The 17,333-nt window shown below is 38.3% G+C and overlaps 1 protein-coding gene across 2 annotated transcripts in view; it reads left to right on the top strand.

Moving 5' to 3' along the window:
* The window catches only part of NRG3 (neuregulin 3), a 910,532-nt gene extending 893,502 nt beyond the window's left edge, over positions 1-17,030 (top strand). For both annotated transcript variants that reach the window (XM_084635085.1, XM_084635086.1), the window contains exons 8-9: positions 4,860-5,030; positions 16,317-17,030. In XM_084635085.1, the coding sequence (XP_084491211.1) occupies positions 4,860-5,030; positions 16,317-16,824 (679 nt within the window). In that variant the 3' untranslated portion in view covers positions 16,825-17,030. The remainder of the gene's footprint in view (positions 1-4,859; positions 5,031-16,316) is intronic.
* The last annotated feature ends 303 nt before the right edge of the window (positions 17,031-17,333 follow it).

The raw sequence follows: 17,333 nt of genomic DNA on the forward strand, positions 1-17,333 counted from the left end.
TTTCTCAGGTGTTGTAGGGGGAGTAAGGCCAACTGATGATGTCACTTCTCCTTTTATATCTTCTTCCAGCTTTCTGGAAAAATCTTTTGCTGTGACATGAGTCAAACAGTCTCCATTTTGTACATGCTATCTCTGAGAGGTTTCCATTGTACACAGTTCCTGGGGTAATCCTTGTGAGTGTTTTGTATTCTCCTCAACATTGTTTGGTCTTTTTAGTATTGTACCTGAAAGGCTGTTCACAACATGTTTCAGTGGCACATATATTGCAAAACTTCCTATACAATGATAGCACAGAAAATTAACAAGATATTAATGTTCAACAGATTAAGACTTTTAAAATTATATCTCACAAGGCATACTTTGTACAAGATGCATTATAATTATATTATAACCATATCATAATTGTAGCATTATAGTGACTATGGGGTGCAGAGTATCACATTTGTGTTATGGGAAGGGAATGAATCACACTCTTAGGCACTTTCTCCACATCATATCCACTTTCATATGCACTTTCTACATCTCTATCCTATCCCCCTTTAGTCTCTTTTCTAAGATGAACAGTCCCAGTCTTTTTAATCTCTCCTTCTATGGAAGCTGTTCCATACCCCTAATCATTTTTGTTGCCCTTCTCTGTACCGTTTCCAATTCTAATATACTTTTTTTTTTTTGAGATGGGTGACTGCATGCAGTATTCAAGGTGTGGGCGTACCATAGATTTATATAGTGGCATTATGATATTTCCTGACTTATTTTTTACTCCTTTCCTAATGGTTCCCAATATTCTATTAGATCTTTTGACTGCTGTTGCACATTGAGCAGCTGTTTTCAGGGAACTATCCACAATGACTTCAAGATCTCTTTCTTGAGTTGTGACAGCTGGTTTAGACTCCATCACTGTGCATGTATAGCAGGTATTATGTTTTCCAATGTGCATTGCTTTGCATTTAAAAACACTGAATTTCATGTGCCATTTTCTTGCCCAGTCACCAACTTTTGTGAGATTCCTTTATAACTTTTTGCAGACAACTTTGGACTTAACTAAGTTGAGTAACTTTTTTATTGTCTGCAAACTTTGCCACCTCATTTTTAACCCCTTTTTCCAGATAATTTATGAATATGTTGAACAGCTGAGGTCCCAGTACAGATCCTTGGGGGAGCACTCTGTTTACTCTCTGCACTGTGAAAACTGACCATTTATTCCTACCCTTTGTTTCCTAGCTTTTAACCAGTTACTGATCCATGAGAGGACCTTCCCTCTTATTCCATGACTGCTTCCTTTACTTAAAAGCCTTTGGTGAGGGACGTTGTCAAAGACTTTCTGAAAATCCAAGTACACTATATCTTCTAGATCACCCATATACACATGCTTGTTGATTCCCTCAAAGAATTCTAATAAATTGGTGAGGCATGATTTACCTTTACAAAAACCATGTTAAGCCTTCGCCAACGTATTGTATTCATGGTCTGGTTCTGACATTAGGTTTACTGGTCTATAATTGTGAGGTTGTCTTTGGAGCTTTTTTAAAAAAATTGGGATTACGTTAGCTATCCTCCAAACATGTGATAGAGAGGCCAACTGAAATGATAGGTTACGTACCACAGTCAGTACTTCTGCAATTTCATGTTCCTTCAGAACTCTTGAGTGAATGCAATCTAATCTTAGTGACTTATGACCATTTAATTTATCAATTTGTTCCAAGAGCACCTCTAATGACACCTCAATCTGCAAAAGTTCCTTAGATGTGTCACCTAAAAAAATGGATTGGGTGTGGGAATCTCCCTCCAATACTCTGCAGTAAAGACTGATGCAATTAACACATACAGCTTCCCTGCAGTGGGCTTGTCTTCCTTATATGCTCCTTTATCACATTGATTGTTCAGTGGCCCCACTGATTGTTTGCAGGTTTCCTGCTTCTGATGTATTTTTTTAAAAATACTGCTAGTTTTTGTGCCTTTTATTAGTTGGTCTTCATAATTTTTTTGGCCTGCCTAATTATACTTTTACACTTGACTTGGCAGAGTTTTTGCTCCTTTCTATTTTTCTCAGGAGAATTTTCCAGTTCTTAAAGGATGCTTTTTTACCTCTTACTGCCTCTTTTACTTATCTGTTTAGCCATGGTGGCATTTTTGGTCGTCTTGCTGCTGCTGCTGCTGCTGTTTCTTCTTGTTTATTTATTTATTTAGGATATATATTAAGTTATTATGTTTTTTTTTAAATGTCATGCAGCTTGCAGGCATTTCACTTTTGTTCATTTTAATTTCTGTTTAATTACCTTTCTCATTTTTGTATAGTTTGCCTATTTGAAGTTAAATGTTACTGTGGTGGGTTTCTTTGGTATTTCCCCCTCTACAAGGATGTTCAATTTAATTACATTATTGTTGCTCTTGGGTTCCAAGACTAGCTGCTCCAAGAAGCATTTGTTAATGCTAGAAACTTTATCTTTGCATCCCGTCCTGAGGTGACATATACCAAGTCAATATGGTTGTCAAGGTTCCTTCCCCACTCTGAACTCTAGGGTACAGATATGGGGACCTGCATGAAAACCTCCTAAGCTTACTGTTACCAGCTTAGGTTAAAACTTACCCAAGGTACAAACTATTTTACCCTTTGCCCTTGGACTTCCACTGCCACCACCAAACTTTATCTGGGTTCCTGAGAAAACGTCGTTTGGAAACGTCTTTTCCCCCAAAATCCTCCCAACCCTTGCACCCCACTTCCTGGGGAAGGTTTGGTAAAAATCCTCACCAATTTGCATAGGTGACCACAGACCCAAACCCTTAGATCTTAAGAACAATGAAAAAGCATTCAGTTTTCTTACAAGAAGACTTTTAATAGAAGTAAAAAAGAATCACCTCTGTAAAATCAGGATGGTAAATACCTTACAGGGTAATTAGATTCAAAACATAGAGAATCCCTCTAGGCAAAACCTTAAGTTACAAAAAAGACACACAGACAGGAATAGTCATTCTATTCAGCACAGCTATTTTCTCAGCCATTTAAATAAATCATAATCTAATGCATCTCTAGCTAGATTACTTACTAAATTCTAAGACTCCATTCCTGTTCTGTCCCCGGCAAAAGCATCACACAGACAGACACAGACCCTTTGTTTTTCTCCCTCCTCCCAGCTTTTGAAAGTATCTTGTCTCCTCATTGGTCATTTTGGTCAGGTGCCAGCGAGTTAGCTTCTTAACCCTTTACAGGTGAAAGGATTTTTCCTCTGGCCAGGAGGGATTTTAAAGGTGGTTACCCTTCCCTTTATATTTATGACAATGGTGATAGTTGAAATCATAGAATCATAGAATATCAGGGTTGGAAGGGACCTCAGGAGGTCATCTAGTCCAACCCCCTGCTCAAAGCAGGACCATTCCCCAATTAAATCATCCCAGCCAGGGCTTTGTCAAGCCGGACCTTAAAAAGTTCTAAGGAAGGAGATTCCTAATATCCAACCTAAACCTCCCCCACTGCAACTTGAGACCATTGCTCCTTGTCCTGTCATCTTCTACCACTGAGAATAGTCTAGAGCCATCCTCTTTGGAACCACCTCTCAGGTAGCTGAAAGCAGCTATCAAATCCCCCCTCATTCTTCTCTTCTGCAGACTAAACAATCCCAGTTCCCTCAGTCATGTGTTCCAGACCCCTAATAATTTTTGTTGCCCTTCGCTGGACTCTCTCCAATTTATCCACATCCTTCTTGTAGTGTGGGGCCCAAAACTGGACACAGTACTCCAGATGAGGCCTCACCAATGTTGAATAGAGGGGGAAGATCACGTCCCTCGATCTGCTGGCTATGTCCCTACTTATACATCCCAAAATGCCATTGGCCTTCTTGGCAACAAGGGCACACTGCTGACTCATATCCAGCTTCTCGTCCATTATTATTGGGTTTTCTGTAGCCTCTCTAATCTCCTTGAGCCTTTCGCAATCACCATCACCATCCTGGTCAGGTGGTTGGTAGTACATTTCTATTGCTATACTCTTATTATTCAAGCATGGAATTTCTACCAATAGAGATTCTTTGGTACTGTTTGATTCATTTAAGATTTTTACTATGTTTGACTCTATGCTTTATCATTAAGATTATGCCACAGACTAATAGATAATAAAGGAAATACACAGATGACATACTGCAAAAGAAGAATAGCTGGAAAACAAACAAGTCAGTGATGCTATGCACCTTTGTAACCAGTTAATGATAGAAATAGGTTATGATTCTGGCTTAATCGTGTGTTTCCTTACTTTTGCATTAGCAGCAACTGAATTCAACTCTAACATAAAATAACTTTATGTGGATTCCAGATCCCTTATGATTCCTGCAGTAAATGGAAACAATTCCTAGCTCCATTAAAATATAAAAATAATTTTCAGAAGGTGGCACTTTTCTGTAATAGGTAAAACGTATTTAAAAATTACTCAAATTTTGTGCAACCTTACCACAATAAAAAAAGAAAGTACAACTGATTGTTACTAAAAATGTACAGTGCAGGTTGATAAAGCTGTGGTAGATATGCCTAAAATTTAAGGTCCAGATCCTCAGCTGTTGATCTGACACTAAGTACCAGGATGATAATGATGGGAAATAGAATGACATCTGACCAAATACAAGAGAATTACCAATGTACCTTTCATTTATTTCTATTCTTCCAGGAGAGACTGACATTTAAACATGGAATAAACAGCCAAGTAAGAATTACAGCATTATATTTCCATGGAGAACTACTGCTGACATCACAAATGACCCCAGCAAAATTATAATACCACAGTCCATGTATTATTAATTCTGTAATCTTTACTTTATACATATTTATGTTGGGGGCTCTGGTAATTTTTACCGTACTCTTGTTCTTGTCCCCAGAAGTCTCTCTTCATGCTGCAGCCCAGGACAAAGAAGTGGAATGCTACACAAGAATGCCTTTCGGAGGACTCCACCCTTACCTCGGGGTAGGTTCAATGGAATTACAGGACCAGCATATCAACAGCTAGAAGAGTCAAGGATCACAGATCAGGACACAATGCCTTGTCAAGGGTATGTAATAAAAACAACTGAAGCAAACAAGTACATTATCAGCTGCAAAATAAAATAAATAAAAATCCCTTATCTGGAAAATCTGCTTTGCTATTACAGTACTTGCTAGTTTTGAGACAATTATGCATCCAATGTATAATGTTAAAAGCAAAAATACATTTTCAACGTATTGGCCTTTGAGGATATTATATTTTTATTTGGATGGCTGCTTTTTATTTTAATCCCTTCAAAGTCTGAAGAAGAAATGATCAGCACAGACTGCAAGTGATTGCCTGCTTGGCATCTTTTACAGATATTGTTTTTCTCATTTACTGATATCATGATCTGTAATTCTAGTGAGTAGTACACAGCATTGTCTTCACCATCAATACTGGACAAATATGGGAAAACAAATAGTGCAAAGCTCACATTTTGTTTACAATTACAAAATATGCTACCTTAAATACATTTGGAGTAGACATAACATGACCTTGTCAGTTGCCTTTTCCCTTTAAAATGCACAAAAAAAGTTGTGGAGTTATTTTCTTTTTCAACTCATCTTCAGTAAAAGATACAGCAATTGAATGCAAGTGCCACTTACTCTTCAGGCTTGACTTTCAGAAGTGCAGCTTCCTTTGAAGTCAGTTGTTGTTGCAGCCGCTGAGTGCCTCTGAAAGCCAATCCCATAATATTTAAATATTCCACAGTTTTCCAAAAGAGCCTCCAGATCTTATACAAATATAATTCTTGTTGAATGAGGAGGAAATGTCTGGGATGTAATGGGTCTGGCACTTATTTCACATAAACTGTTAGAAATCAAGATTAATTGCACTGAAATCAATGGAGTTACACTGATATAAAATGGGCATAAGTTAGAATAGAATCAGCCTCCAATATTTCTGAATTGACTATGTGCAACACCTGAAATAAATAAAATAAACTGAAGAGACAAGATGGGCTTGTGTATGTGTTTTTAGTTTTGAAGGTCAGAAGCAACCATTGTGCCCTTCTGCTTTTACCTCCTGGATAACACAGACCACAGCTGTTTATCGGCATATATATATATATATGTTTTTTATACAGCGCTTTTCACCCCCAAAAGATTCCTGAACACTTGACAGACTGCATTAGGTATATGTAGTACTATGGACTTACCTTTGGGTTGGAGGCTACCATCTTAGTGGTATATGGTATACTGCATAGCAGGAGGGGAAGATGATATTTTAAACATGGACACTTGGGCAAGCCACAGCTCTAATAAAAGCCTGTATCAAATCTTTAATATCACAGCAGATCATAGAGAAACCTAGTCTGAGCCACATTCAGATAATTGTATCACTAAGGGCTATTGAGAACAGTCAAACAGATTTATTTTAATTGTCTTTTGGGTTTTATTATTTTAATTTATTTTTTACCTAAGTCATTACAATAATCTCTTTAAATTACTTAAGGGATTCATTGGTTAACAAATACAATATCCATTGTGAGGCAGTTTTATTGTACTTCTTTAAAGTATGGCATATTTAAGGAGAATCAGTTGCCATAATTTATCAGGGCTTTCAGAGAGTGTTTGACAAGGTTCCTCATTAGAGTCTGCCAAAGAAATTAAATTGTCATGGGGGAAAGTATTGTCATGGTTCAAAAAAAGGGGGGCTAAAACAGGAAGCAAAGTGTAGGAATAAATAGTCAATTTTCATCATGACAAAAGTTTAACAGCAGGGTGCACTGAGGTTCCATACCAGTGAAGCTTCAATATATTTATTAGAGTCCCGTAAAGGGGAATGAGTAGTGAAGTAACAAAAGTTAGAGATGACACAAAGTTCTTTAGGTTAGTCAAGTTCAGAGATGACTGAGCGACTTCAGAAGGAATTAGCCAAGCTAGATGAACTGGCAACACAATGGCAGATAAAGTACTGTGATGATAAATGCAAAGTAATAAAATTGGCATTGTGGACAGCTTAATGTGCTACTTGCTAGTCAAAAAAGCAAACATGAATGATGTTAGGATGCATAAGGAACAGTGTGGAGAATAATACAGAAATTATTATAAAGATAATATATAAATCAGTGGTTGGGCCTCTTCTGTAATGTGCGAACAGTACTGGTCAACGCATCTCAAAATAATATTTCAGAATTAGAGAGGTTCAAAAGACAGATGATGAAACTGATTATGGATATAGAAAATCTCTCATATGAAGAGACACTGAAAAGACTGTGCTTGTCTGCCTTAGAAAGAAGACAAATAAATGGGGGCATGATAGAAGTATGTAAAATAATGATAGTTTAGAGAAGGTAGGTTGGGAGATTCTGCTCTACCTGTCTCATTACTCAAGAATGAGGGGACATTCAATGAAATTAAAAGGTGTCAACTTCAAAAATGATAAAAAAAAATGAGATTTGTTTTTCAAACAATGCATATTTAGACCATAGAACTCATTGTCATAAGGTATTGCTGAGGCCAAGAACTTAGCAAGATTCAGAAAAGGGATTAGATAGTTAGATGGATGACACAGATATATAGATTTATAATAGTCAATGCTAACAACTTTGGAAGGATGTGAAATCACATGGTCCAGGATATAAACAAATCTCTGATTATGAGGATGAGATCTTCCTGGGGGAAGATTATCACACATCTGTCTACTGCAGGAAATCCTACACCTTCTCTGAAGCAGTTGGTGCTGGCCATTGCAGAGACGTGAAACTGAACTAGATGGAACTCAGGTTTGATCTAATCTGGCAATTCCTATGTTTCGATAAAAAAAAAATGGAGATATGTGGGTGACATTTGCAGGTTTTTGTTATGTATTTTGATACTTTACTGTTTTCCATTGACTACTGTTGGGTACTGCATGTGAGTTTGAGAAAGTCTATGGGGAGCATTAATTTACCTCAGTAGCCTTTGGTTCAGGCCATGTACCATGTTTCTTCCAGCTGTTGTGTGGTGACTGTTGTTGTCAGCAAAACATGATCAGCCTCTCAATGTGCCGGTAGTAGCTCTGGCTTTTAAGTGCATGCACATACTAGAATGCTAGGACAAAGCTTCCCAGACAAGCGTAGCTGGACCCATGGACACAGTCACAGAGGCAGTCTTTTGGCAGTAGCCAAAATTTGCACGGGAAAATGACAGCAGGATGAAATCTTTTCATAGACAGACGATTCTGAAATCCCATGGTGCAAGTTTCAGAAGGTTCAGTTACTGAAGGTCTGAACAGCAAAGTCCCAGACCTAAGGTTTCTCTTCTCTTGAGGTGATTTAATCCCAACTACATGAATATAAATGCCACTGTCAGAGCAAATCACTGGGGCAGTCACAAAAAGCACGGATTGACAGAGGGAGGTTGTTTAGATAGCCTGCAGGAGATAAGCAGTGACTCTGAAGCATGAACACACTGGTCAGTTTAGCAGGTAGACCAGTAAGTTGTGTCCCCCTTCACTGGGCTAAATAGTTTTTTGTTGAAGTAAATAAAGACAAATAGGTTTAAAGTTAAGGCTCTCATATAGACAGAGATCCAGATGCTTACACAACACACAGTCAAATTTCAAATAGTGCTGGGGTTCTCACGATATGGTGGCCTTAAAAGGACAATTTAAGTACAGGTTGTTTATTGCATGATGAGAACAAAGCCCCCCAGACACTCAGAACAGAGATTTTTCTATTCTGCAGCGTCTTTGAAAAGCAACACCATGCTAAATCAGAAGCTGCTATTAGAGCAGGGCAAAGGCAAAAGGGGGCATAGGGTCACACAATGCACAATCCCCACCTCAAATAATCTGATATGAGTCAATAGCACGTCGAATCTCATTATAAATGTATTTAAATAAGCTCTCTGAGCATTCAAATTTTGTTACAAATTAATGAAAATCCATCACTAGATTTTGGGAGATGCAGCCCACATTTAAGACAAATTCATATCCTTAGCAGGGCAAGAGTAACTAGGAGACCAAAAAAAAACGTGCACTAGTAGAAGTAATTGTCTTAGAAGGCTGTACTATTTTAAACATGTTGCAATACATGAATTACTCTGCCTTTCACCAGGTAAACAACTTCAGAGCCACCCAGCTGTATTAATTATTTTATTTGCTCCATGCAATACCTCAAACAAAAAGTCAGGTGAATCTGACCAACTCTGATCCCTGTGAGTTCATGTCACCTCTATCTCTGGGCATCCTCAGGCAACAGAAGGCTTTTCTTTTACTGAGGGCTATCAACCAGAAAGAAATAAGGAAATCCATAATCACCCAGGTGTACATATGAACAACTGAAATTCCAGTAAAGTAGCATTTAATGACCATTCTCATAAGGACAAATTCAAAAGTTGTAACTAAGCACAAATGTTCGATGGACTCCAAAGGGCGATCAATTTTCTGGTTTGAGGCACTACAAATAATGGTACAAATAGTACCAATGACAGTCTATCTCTTGTTGCCCAACTTAACAAGAATACATATATGTCCTCTGTGGTGCAGGGAAGAATTGTCAATGCACTGTGATAAAAATAATCTAGCAATGCATTAAAAAAAGTCTTCATTTCAAGGCAGGTTTCAGAGCAGTAGCCGTGTTAGTCTGTATCAGCAAAAACAACGAGGAGTCCTTATGGCACCATAGAGACTAACACATTTATTTGGGCATAAGCTTTCGTGGGCTAGAACCCACGAAAGCTTATGCCCAAATAAATTTGTTTGTCTCTACGGTGCCACAAGGCCTCCTCGTTATTTCAAAGCAGGTGTTCCTTCAACCTTGTAATCCCAAAGATAATTCCTTTATTACTCCTGCTTCCTTTCCTGTGCCCAAAATGTATGGTACAGTCTAGTCTTAAAGCATCAAAACAGATAAAACTATAGGTCCCCCTTTGAAGCCCACCACTCTTTCTTAACCCGCTTCAGTTAATAGGTGAATTTCCTGTGACACTTTATGAATTCCTACCACATTCTCACTATTCAGTACAAATGTAGGGTTAGATTTTGATCTCCCTTACATGGTTGTAAATCTGGAGTAACTCAGTGAAAAAAAAAACGTTCTGATAATTTTTCACTGAAAATGTGGATGCAATTGATATGTTGTTGCTAAATTTTTTGATTTTGTCAAATCATTTTTGTCAGAAAATGCTGATTTGACAAAACCAAAGAATTTTGCAAGAAATTTATTGATCAGCTCTCTGTTAAAGCAACTTAGCTAGCGATGTGATAGATTCTCTGTCACTAGGCAACTTTTAATCAAAATTGGCTGTCTTTCTAAAATATATGCTGTTGTCTAATTCATCCAGAAGTTAGTGGCCTTGACACAAAAATTAGTGGGTGAACTCTATAGACTGTTTTATGTGAGAATTCAGACTAGAAAGATTATCACAGAGGGCTGCTCTGGCCTTAAAATCTTTTGAGTCAGTGGAAAACTCCTTGGGTATCTTTCAGGCCACGGAGCTGAGGGGGCCACTTGGGCCATAGCCCAACCACTTTTTGTCTGAGTAGCACAGGGTCACAACATAACTCACTCAAATTTGGCATGACCTCCTCTCTGTCATGACAGAAGGATGGCCAGGCCAAACCTGAGTGGTGCTCTGACCATGTGAGCCTGATCCCAATACCACTCACTCAAATTTGAAAGAAGTGGGAGTAGTAGCTTATGGACCAAGGGAATCAGGCTGCTAGGGGGCAGGAGGAGGTAGCCCTGAGAGAGGAAGAGGAGGATCAGCAGTGGGGAGGCAAACCAACCCCTCCCCGCCCCTTTAAGCAGCCTCTGGGGTCTCTGGCACATGTCTTATGACTGAGACCAGGTAAGAAAGACCAGATTTTCACTAGCGCTACTGTGTGTGACTCTTATTATTTAAGGCAGAGTCAGTTTACGATCTATATACGTGTGTGGTTCAAGTGTTGAATTCTATCATGAAACCCAGATACCATAGGAGTGAGTGCTTAAGAATTCCTTGTATTGAATAAAGAAAAGGAGTACTTGTGACATAGCTATTACCAGCAGGAGAGTGGGGTGGGGGGAGAGAAAACCTTTTGTAGTGATAAACACCCATTTTTTCATGGTCTGTGTGTATAAAAACATCTTCTGTATTTTCCACAGTATGCATCTGATGAAGTGAGCTGTAGCTCACGAAAGCTTATGCTCAAATAAATTGGTTAGTCTCTAAGGTGCCACAAGTACTCCTTTTCTTTTTGCGAATACAGACTAACACGGCTGTTACTCTGAAACTTGTATTGAATAATCAGCTAGTACCAGTGTGTCAGAGTTCCTTCCCCACTCTGAACTCTAGGGTACAGATGTGAGGGCCTGCATGAAAGACCCCCTAAGCTTATTCTTACCAGCTTAGGTTAAAAACTTCCCAAAGGTACAAACTTTGCCTTGGCCTTGAACAGTAATGCTGCCACCACCAAGCGTTTTAAACAAAGAACAGGCAAAGAGACCACTTGCAGACGTCTTCCCCCAAAATATCCTCCCAAGCCCTCCACCCCCTTTCCTGGGGAAGGCTTGATAATAATCCTCACCAATTTGTACAGGTGAACACAGACCCAAACCCTTGGATCTTAAGAACAATGAAAAATCAATCCGGTTCTTAAAAGAAGAATTTTAATTAAAGAAAAGGTAAAAGAATCACCTCTGTAAAATCAGGATGGAAAATACTTTACAGGGTATTATCTATACAGGGTATTCAGATCATTCCCTTTTTGAAGGGGAAGAGCAGTTTTATGTTTTAATCTTGAAAGCTAATTTGATACCAGAATTCTTAAAAGAGAGTCCTTAAAAAGGAGTTGCAATAATGGTTCAGTGTTAGGTGTGATGATACATGTGTTTCTTTGATTTCCTTTCTATTATACAGTTTTGTTTGTTAATCTGATTTTATTAAAATGAAGTCTTCAAAAAATAACGTACCAGGTCTTTGCAAAGCATGGTGCAGTCTACTGATGGGTTGATCTGTTTGGTTGAAAAAAGTGGGGTTGTTTTTTTGGAGCAAAACCATACAAAAGGTTTACGTTTTAAAAAACGACATTTTTCGCATGATGTGTTTTGATTTTTTAGTGTTTTGTTTTGTTTTATTTTTAAATCTCTTGTTCTCTGGAGTTTCAGCCTGGACCAAACACAAAGTGACAGAAACCCATTTCTGATCCCAAAAAAAGATACCAGAAATCTCACAGTATGGCTATTCCCTTGAGATTTCCAGTCCAATTGACTGTAGCTCTCACAAGGAAGTCGATTTCTGCAAAAATGTTTAAGTCCCCCGCCCCCCCAGTTTTTCCAGATAAATATCTGAACTTTTGATTGCATAGCCAAACCTACAATGTACTCTGCATCTTCTGGGGCTCATTCATCAGCAGTTCTGACTACAGGTTAGACAGAAATTGCACATTCATCTTTGGCAAAGGAGAGCTTTTATAATTATTTATTCTGGGCTACACAAATGTACTCCATCTTCTGAATTTTCTTCTCTTTTCTTGCTTGGGGGAAAGTGTTTGCTGCTTTCAAGAAATGCCAGGTTTCATGGTTTGAAATAGGGCCTGACAGTTTAGAGTTTGTTCAGCAGAGTTAATATCGGTTGATTAATTAGTGCACCCAGCTAATTAAATAGTAGAGAAACCTGTTCTAAATTAGATCCATAAACAAACAAAGCATCTCCGGGCCATTCACATCCCCAGAGACTGACTGTGGTCTGAGGGTGACAGTTTATTTTTGATTAAGTGGCCAGCATTTTGACTGCAGGTTATTTAGGTGACAGCTGTTTACCTTTCAGGATATTAACTTTTACGAGATGTATGGAGTCCTGCTGTGTGTCTGTGTATGTGTGTAAATATGCATGTACACAAACACACATCAGGTTTGTGTGTGTGTATATTATATATATTATAACACAAACCTGATGCGCACACACACACACACACACACACAAACACATGCACACACAAGGCAGCATTTCTCTCTGTGTGTGTATATATATATATACATACATATATATATCATTTCTCTGTATTTTTATATATATTAACTTCGAAGATCTAGAGTTAGTTTGCTATAAAGTTATTTGTACTGTGCTGAGACAACCCATTTCAAATGTAGTTCTGCCCAACTTATTTTGTCCATCTTAAAATGTGTCAGGATTTGGAGAGGGTAGCATACCATGTTTTGTTCAATTTTATTCTCACTCAGCACCCTGAGAATTACACAAATAAAACACGTAATTATTATTACTTATTCTAAATGTTTATTAGTTTCTTCTTTTGTCTCTGTTTAAGCAAAGGAGGTGAGGAGAGGAAGGGAGTTGCATTCCAGAAGGACAAAAAAAGGAAATGTAAAATGAGTTTATTTAGGAAGAAAATAATTATTTTCTTTAAGGAAAAGTTGTTTAAAATGTATTTGTTCTGTATCTTTATAATAATGCCCCATTTTCTGTGATCGCTCTGGGTCTAGTTCTGCTCCCAATTAAATCAGTAAAATTCTGTTTGCTGTTTCAAGAGCAGGATCCAGCCCCTACACAAATGAAAGTTGAGCCTCACTTGTTCAAATCTGATTTCCCTGCTATTTCCCTTCATCTGCTCACCCACAAATTGAATGCTTTAGTCCAGCTTTGATCCTTGATTGAAAACCACATGGACACAAGGATGGAAATGCACAATTCCCAGTGCAGGATTAGGACATCTGATTGTACTTAAGGAGGATTCACGGGAATGTGCTGAGCATTAAACATGTTTGCCGTTTTGGGGTTCGAAATATCATGACCTGAGTCCATATTATGGACTTGGCAAATTTTAACATTTTCATATCAATATCTGAGTTCATACTTGCTTATGCTAGTGTATCATCACTAGACATGTGAAATTCGTTAAAAGAATTCACTCGCTTCATTTGCAGGGTGCAGCCCAGAAAGTATATTTAGGGGCTGAATTATCAATACAAATGTATAATGCAACTGATGAGACCACTCCGGCTATAGTGATTTGAAAATTATTATATAAACAAATGCAAAGGAAGCAAGAGTGGGCACAAGCCAACAGGTCTGCACTATTTTGTTTTTATTTTATTTATTTATTTAAGATGTCCTCTCTACAGATGTATTTCTTTGATCCATATTTAATATTGATTCTTTGAAATGTGCTCTACGAGTGATTTTTGATAAATGGACTTGGAAGATGTCTAATTTCATTCTGTTTTTGCGTGTTTCTTCCTCATTTGCCCAAAAGTTGTTTTGCAACTTTCTTTAATACTTCCACTGTGAAACACAAGAGATATCACATCTCTTCAAGCAGCATCAGAGTTTGGTCCTTTCTCCCATAATTCCCTGGGCATACACAAGGTATCTCAAAAAGCCTTTCAACCCAGAATGCACTGCTGCTGGGAGTAGGGCAGGAACTTTTGGGATACAGACCAGAAAGCACTATTGCTAAATCAATTCAATGTGGTATTAGTGTAAAGAAAGGGTAGAATTGCAGGTCCACTGAACATAACACGTGCCAAAGGTGGATATGCTGAATTGTATGTACAACTATCAATGTGCAATAATCAAGTCGACTACAATCAATGGAACACTAGTGAACATGTGCTATGTAAGGAATCTGTTCTTCTTCTTTATTAGTTCTCTATCTACCCATACCAAATGATGTACGTAAGCCCAAGTGACATGAGTTAGTTAAGTACAGGGATTAGTCCTCTTCAAGTCAAGATGGCAACTTTTTTACTTAAGTACCCAGCTGAATCTGAACCTTGAAGTGGAAACTCAGAAACCTAGTAAGATTAAATTACATTAGGGCCAAATCTTGCTTTCCTTGCTCTTGTGTAAAGCATGTAAGATTTAGCCTTTATCTTGTTTAGTTAAATAGTGATGTGATAATGTGACAAATGAAAATGAACTTTCAATAAAGATGTGGGGCCTGAATCTGATCTCACTTTCACTGATTTCACTTTAGTTACTCTTGATTTGCCATGCTGTAACTGAGATCAGAATCAAACCCATAGTCCCTGATAACCATGGCTAATAGGAATATTAACTGATTGTACAAGCAGATTTGTATTAATGTTTCTTATTAAAAAGGGAGCTGCTGACTTTTGGCATGTTGCTGAGTTTCCAAAGTGATTCAAAATGCACATATTTTCAGTGATGTTTTTGAAGTATTTGCCGCAATTGAAGCCATGTTTACTTTGCACTCTACTGGTGGCAGCATATAAGGTATGTATAGCTATATGCCACAGTAAAAAGCAAGCTGTGTCCATGCTGTGGTATGTGGCTACATTTGTCACTGGACGGCTCTGGCAGGGGAGAAGTGACGGGGAAAGGCTCCAGGAACGGGGACACAGCAGGACACTACACTACTAAAAGTAGCACTACTTAGTTATGTAGACAGATGTATAGGATAGGGTTCAGGTGTGTCTTTATTCGCCTAAGCAGTACCTCGCCCCCTACATTGCTATTTATACCCATGCCAGGGGTGTGTGCAGTGTACATATGCTGCTTACTGCCGTGACGTTTGTGCAGCGTAGATGTACCTTGAAAGTCAGTTTTCGTCAGCGCAACTGTATCCAACTTCTAAACAAAATGGAAATGTTGGTGAAATTAATGCAAATTGATGCAATTTGATGTAATTCCATCAAAATTTGAATTAATGGAGGATCTAGGATGTCTTTTTTTAATATTTTTTAATATCCGGGAATATTTCCCAGAACCCCACCAGCCTTGTGCCATATATGACCGAAAAAAGGGCCAACTTTAGAACCTTGGGTGCTTGAATAAGTGATCTGATTTTCAGAGGTACTGAGATCCTGTAACTCTCACTGATGTCAATGGGAGTGCAGATCATAAAAACACCTGGGTACAGAATGTAGGATTGCACTCAGAACACGTTTATTGAAGTTAATTTCTCTGCACATTTCAGAACACTACCAAATTCTAATTCATAACAAAATATCCACGTTTTAAAATATTGATGCTTGAGGAAGGTGGGAATCCGCTTGCCAGATTAGGAATGTAATAATAAAACTACACATTTTATTATAAGGAAATAATAATAAAAATAATAATACTTAGCTCTCAAAGCACTTTACAAAGGGAGGTAAGTAAGATTATCCTAATTTTATACCTGGGGAAACTGAGGCAGATAGGGAAGTAACTTGCCCAAGGTCACCAAGCAGGTCAGTGGCAGAGCTGGGTATAGAAAGGAGCTCTGCTGAATTCCAGTCAAGTTCTCTATCCACTAGACCACCCTGCTAGTGACTATTCCTTGCTTCAGGAAGATACTTTTTCAGCAGATGTTTCCTCTCATGTCTGGCTGTCTCACACAAAATGCAAAAGCTAATTATTTCTTTTATTATTATTTTTAGGTATTCATCCACTGATTTAAAAACTCCTCAGAATACTTCAATAAATATGCAACTGCCTTCACGAGAGACCACCCCATATTTTAATAGTGTGGATCGGAAGGACTTGGTTGGATATTCCGCATCAAGGGCCAACTCAGTTCCCATCATCCCGTCGGTGGGCTTGGATGAAGCCTGCATGCAAATGCAAAATGTTTCTGAAGTAACAGGCATCAAATGGTGCAAAAACTCCTATTCAGCTGAACTTGTCAATGTCAGTGCCCCAGTCAGCAATTGTCTTATAGCAGAACAACAGGAAGTGAAAATATTGCTAGAAACTGTCCAGGAGCAGATTCGAATTCTGACTGATGCAAGGAGGTCAGAGGACTATGAACTGGCAAGCACAGAATCAGAGAACAGTGCAAGTGAAAACACAGCTTTTCTGCCCATGAGTCCCATGGCAAAATCGGAACGAGAGGCAAAATTTGTCTTAAAAAGCAAAACACACAGAGACTCAGCATTGACCAAGTGACTTTGAGGAGAGTGGGGGTGGGGAAATAAAGGATCTCTGCAATGCTTTGCTAAACAGGAAAAGAAGGAAATTAAATACAAATTATTTATATGCATTAATTTAAAAGCATCTACTTAGAAGAAACCAAATAGTCAATCGCCCTCATATCATAGTGGTTTTTAACAAAATATTTTTTTAAGGGAAAGACAAGTTCCAGGAGGGATAAAGCATACATCTAAAGCATTTTTGGTTTGGGGGTGTTTTTTTGTGGGGGTGGGGGGTATTGTTGTTTTTCTTTTTCAGAGTTGCACCTTCAGTTGCAGTTACAGTATGTTTTAAAACTGTCCTGTTTGGCTGTTAGAAGGCTTGGGATATGCATATTTTTCAAAATGGCCAAATTCATTCTTAGACTCTTTGGTTTCAAAGTAGAGCTGTGTTGAACTGTCCACCAGGAATTCATTCTCTGGTGAGCAAGTTCTTCTTGAGTAGCCTCAAATAATACAGGCCCGTAATTAGCCATCCATTGTACC

The sequence above is a fragment of the Lepidochelys olivacea genome, assembly GCF_965140295.1.
Source record: "Lepidochelys olivacea isolate rLepOli2 genome assembly, chromosome: 7".
In the NCBI taxonomy this organism is placed as follows: domain Eukaryota; kingdom Metazoa; phylum Chordata; order Testudines; family Cheloniidae; genus Lepidochelys; species Lepidochelys olivacea.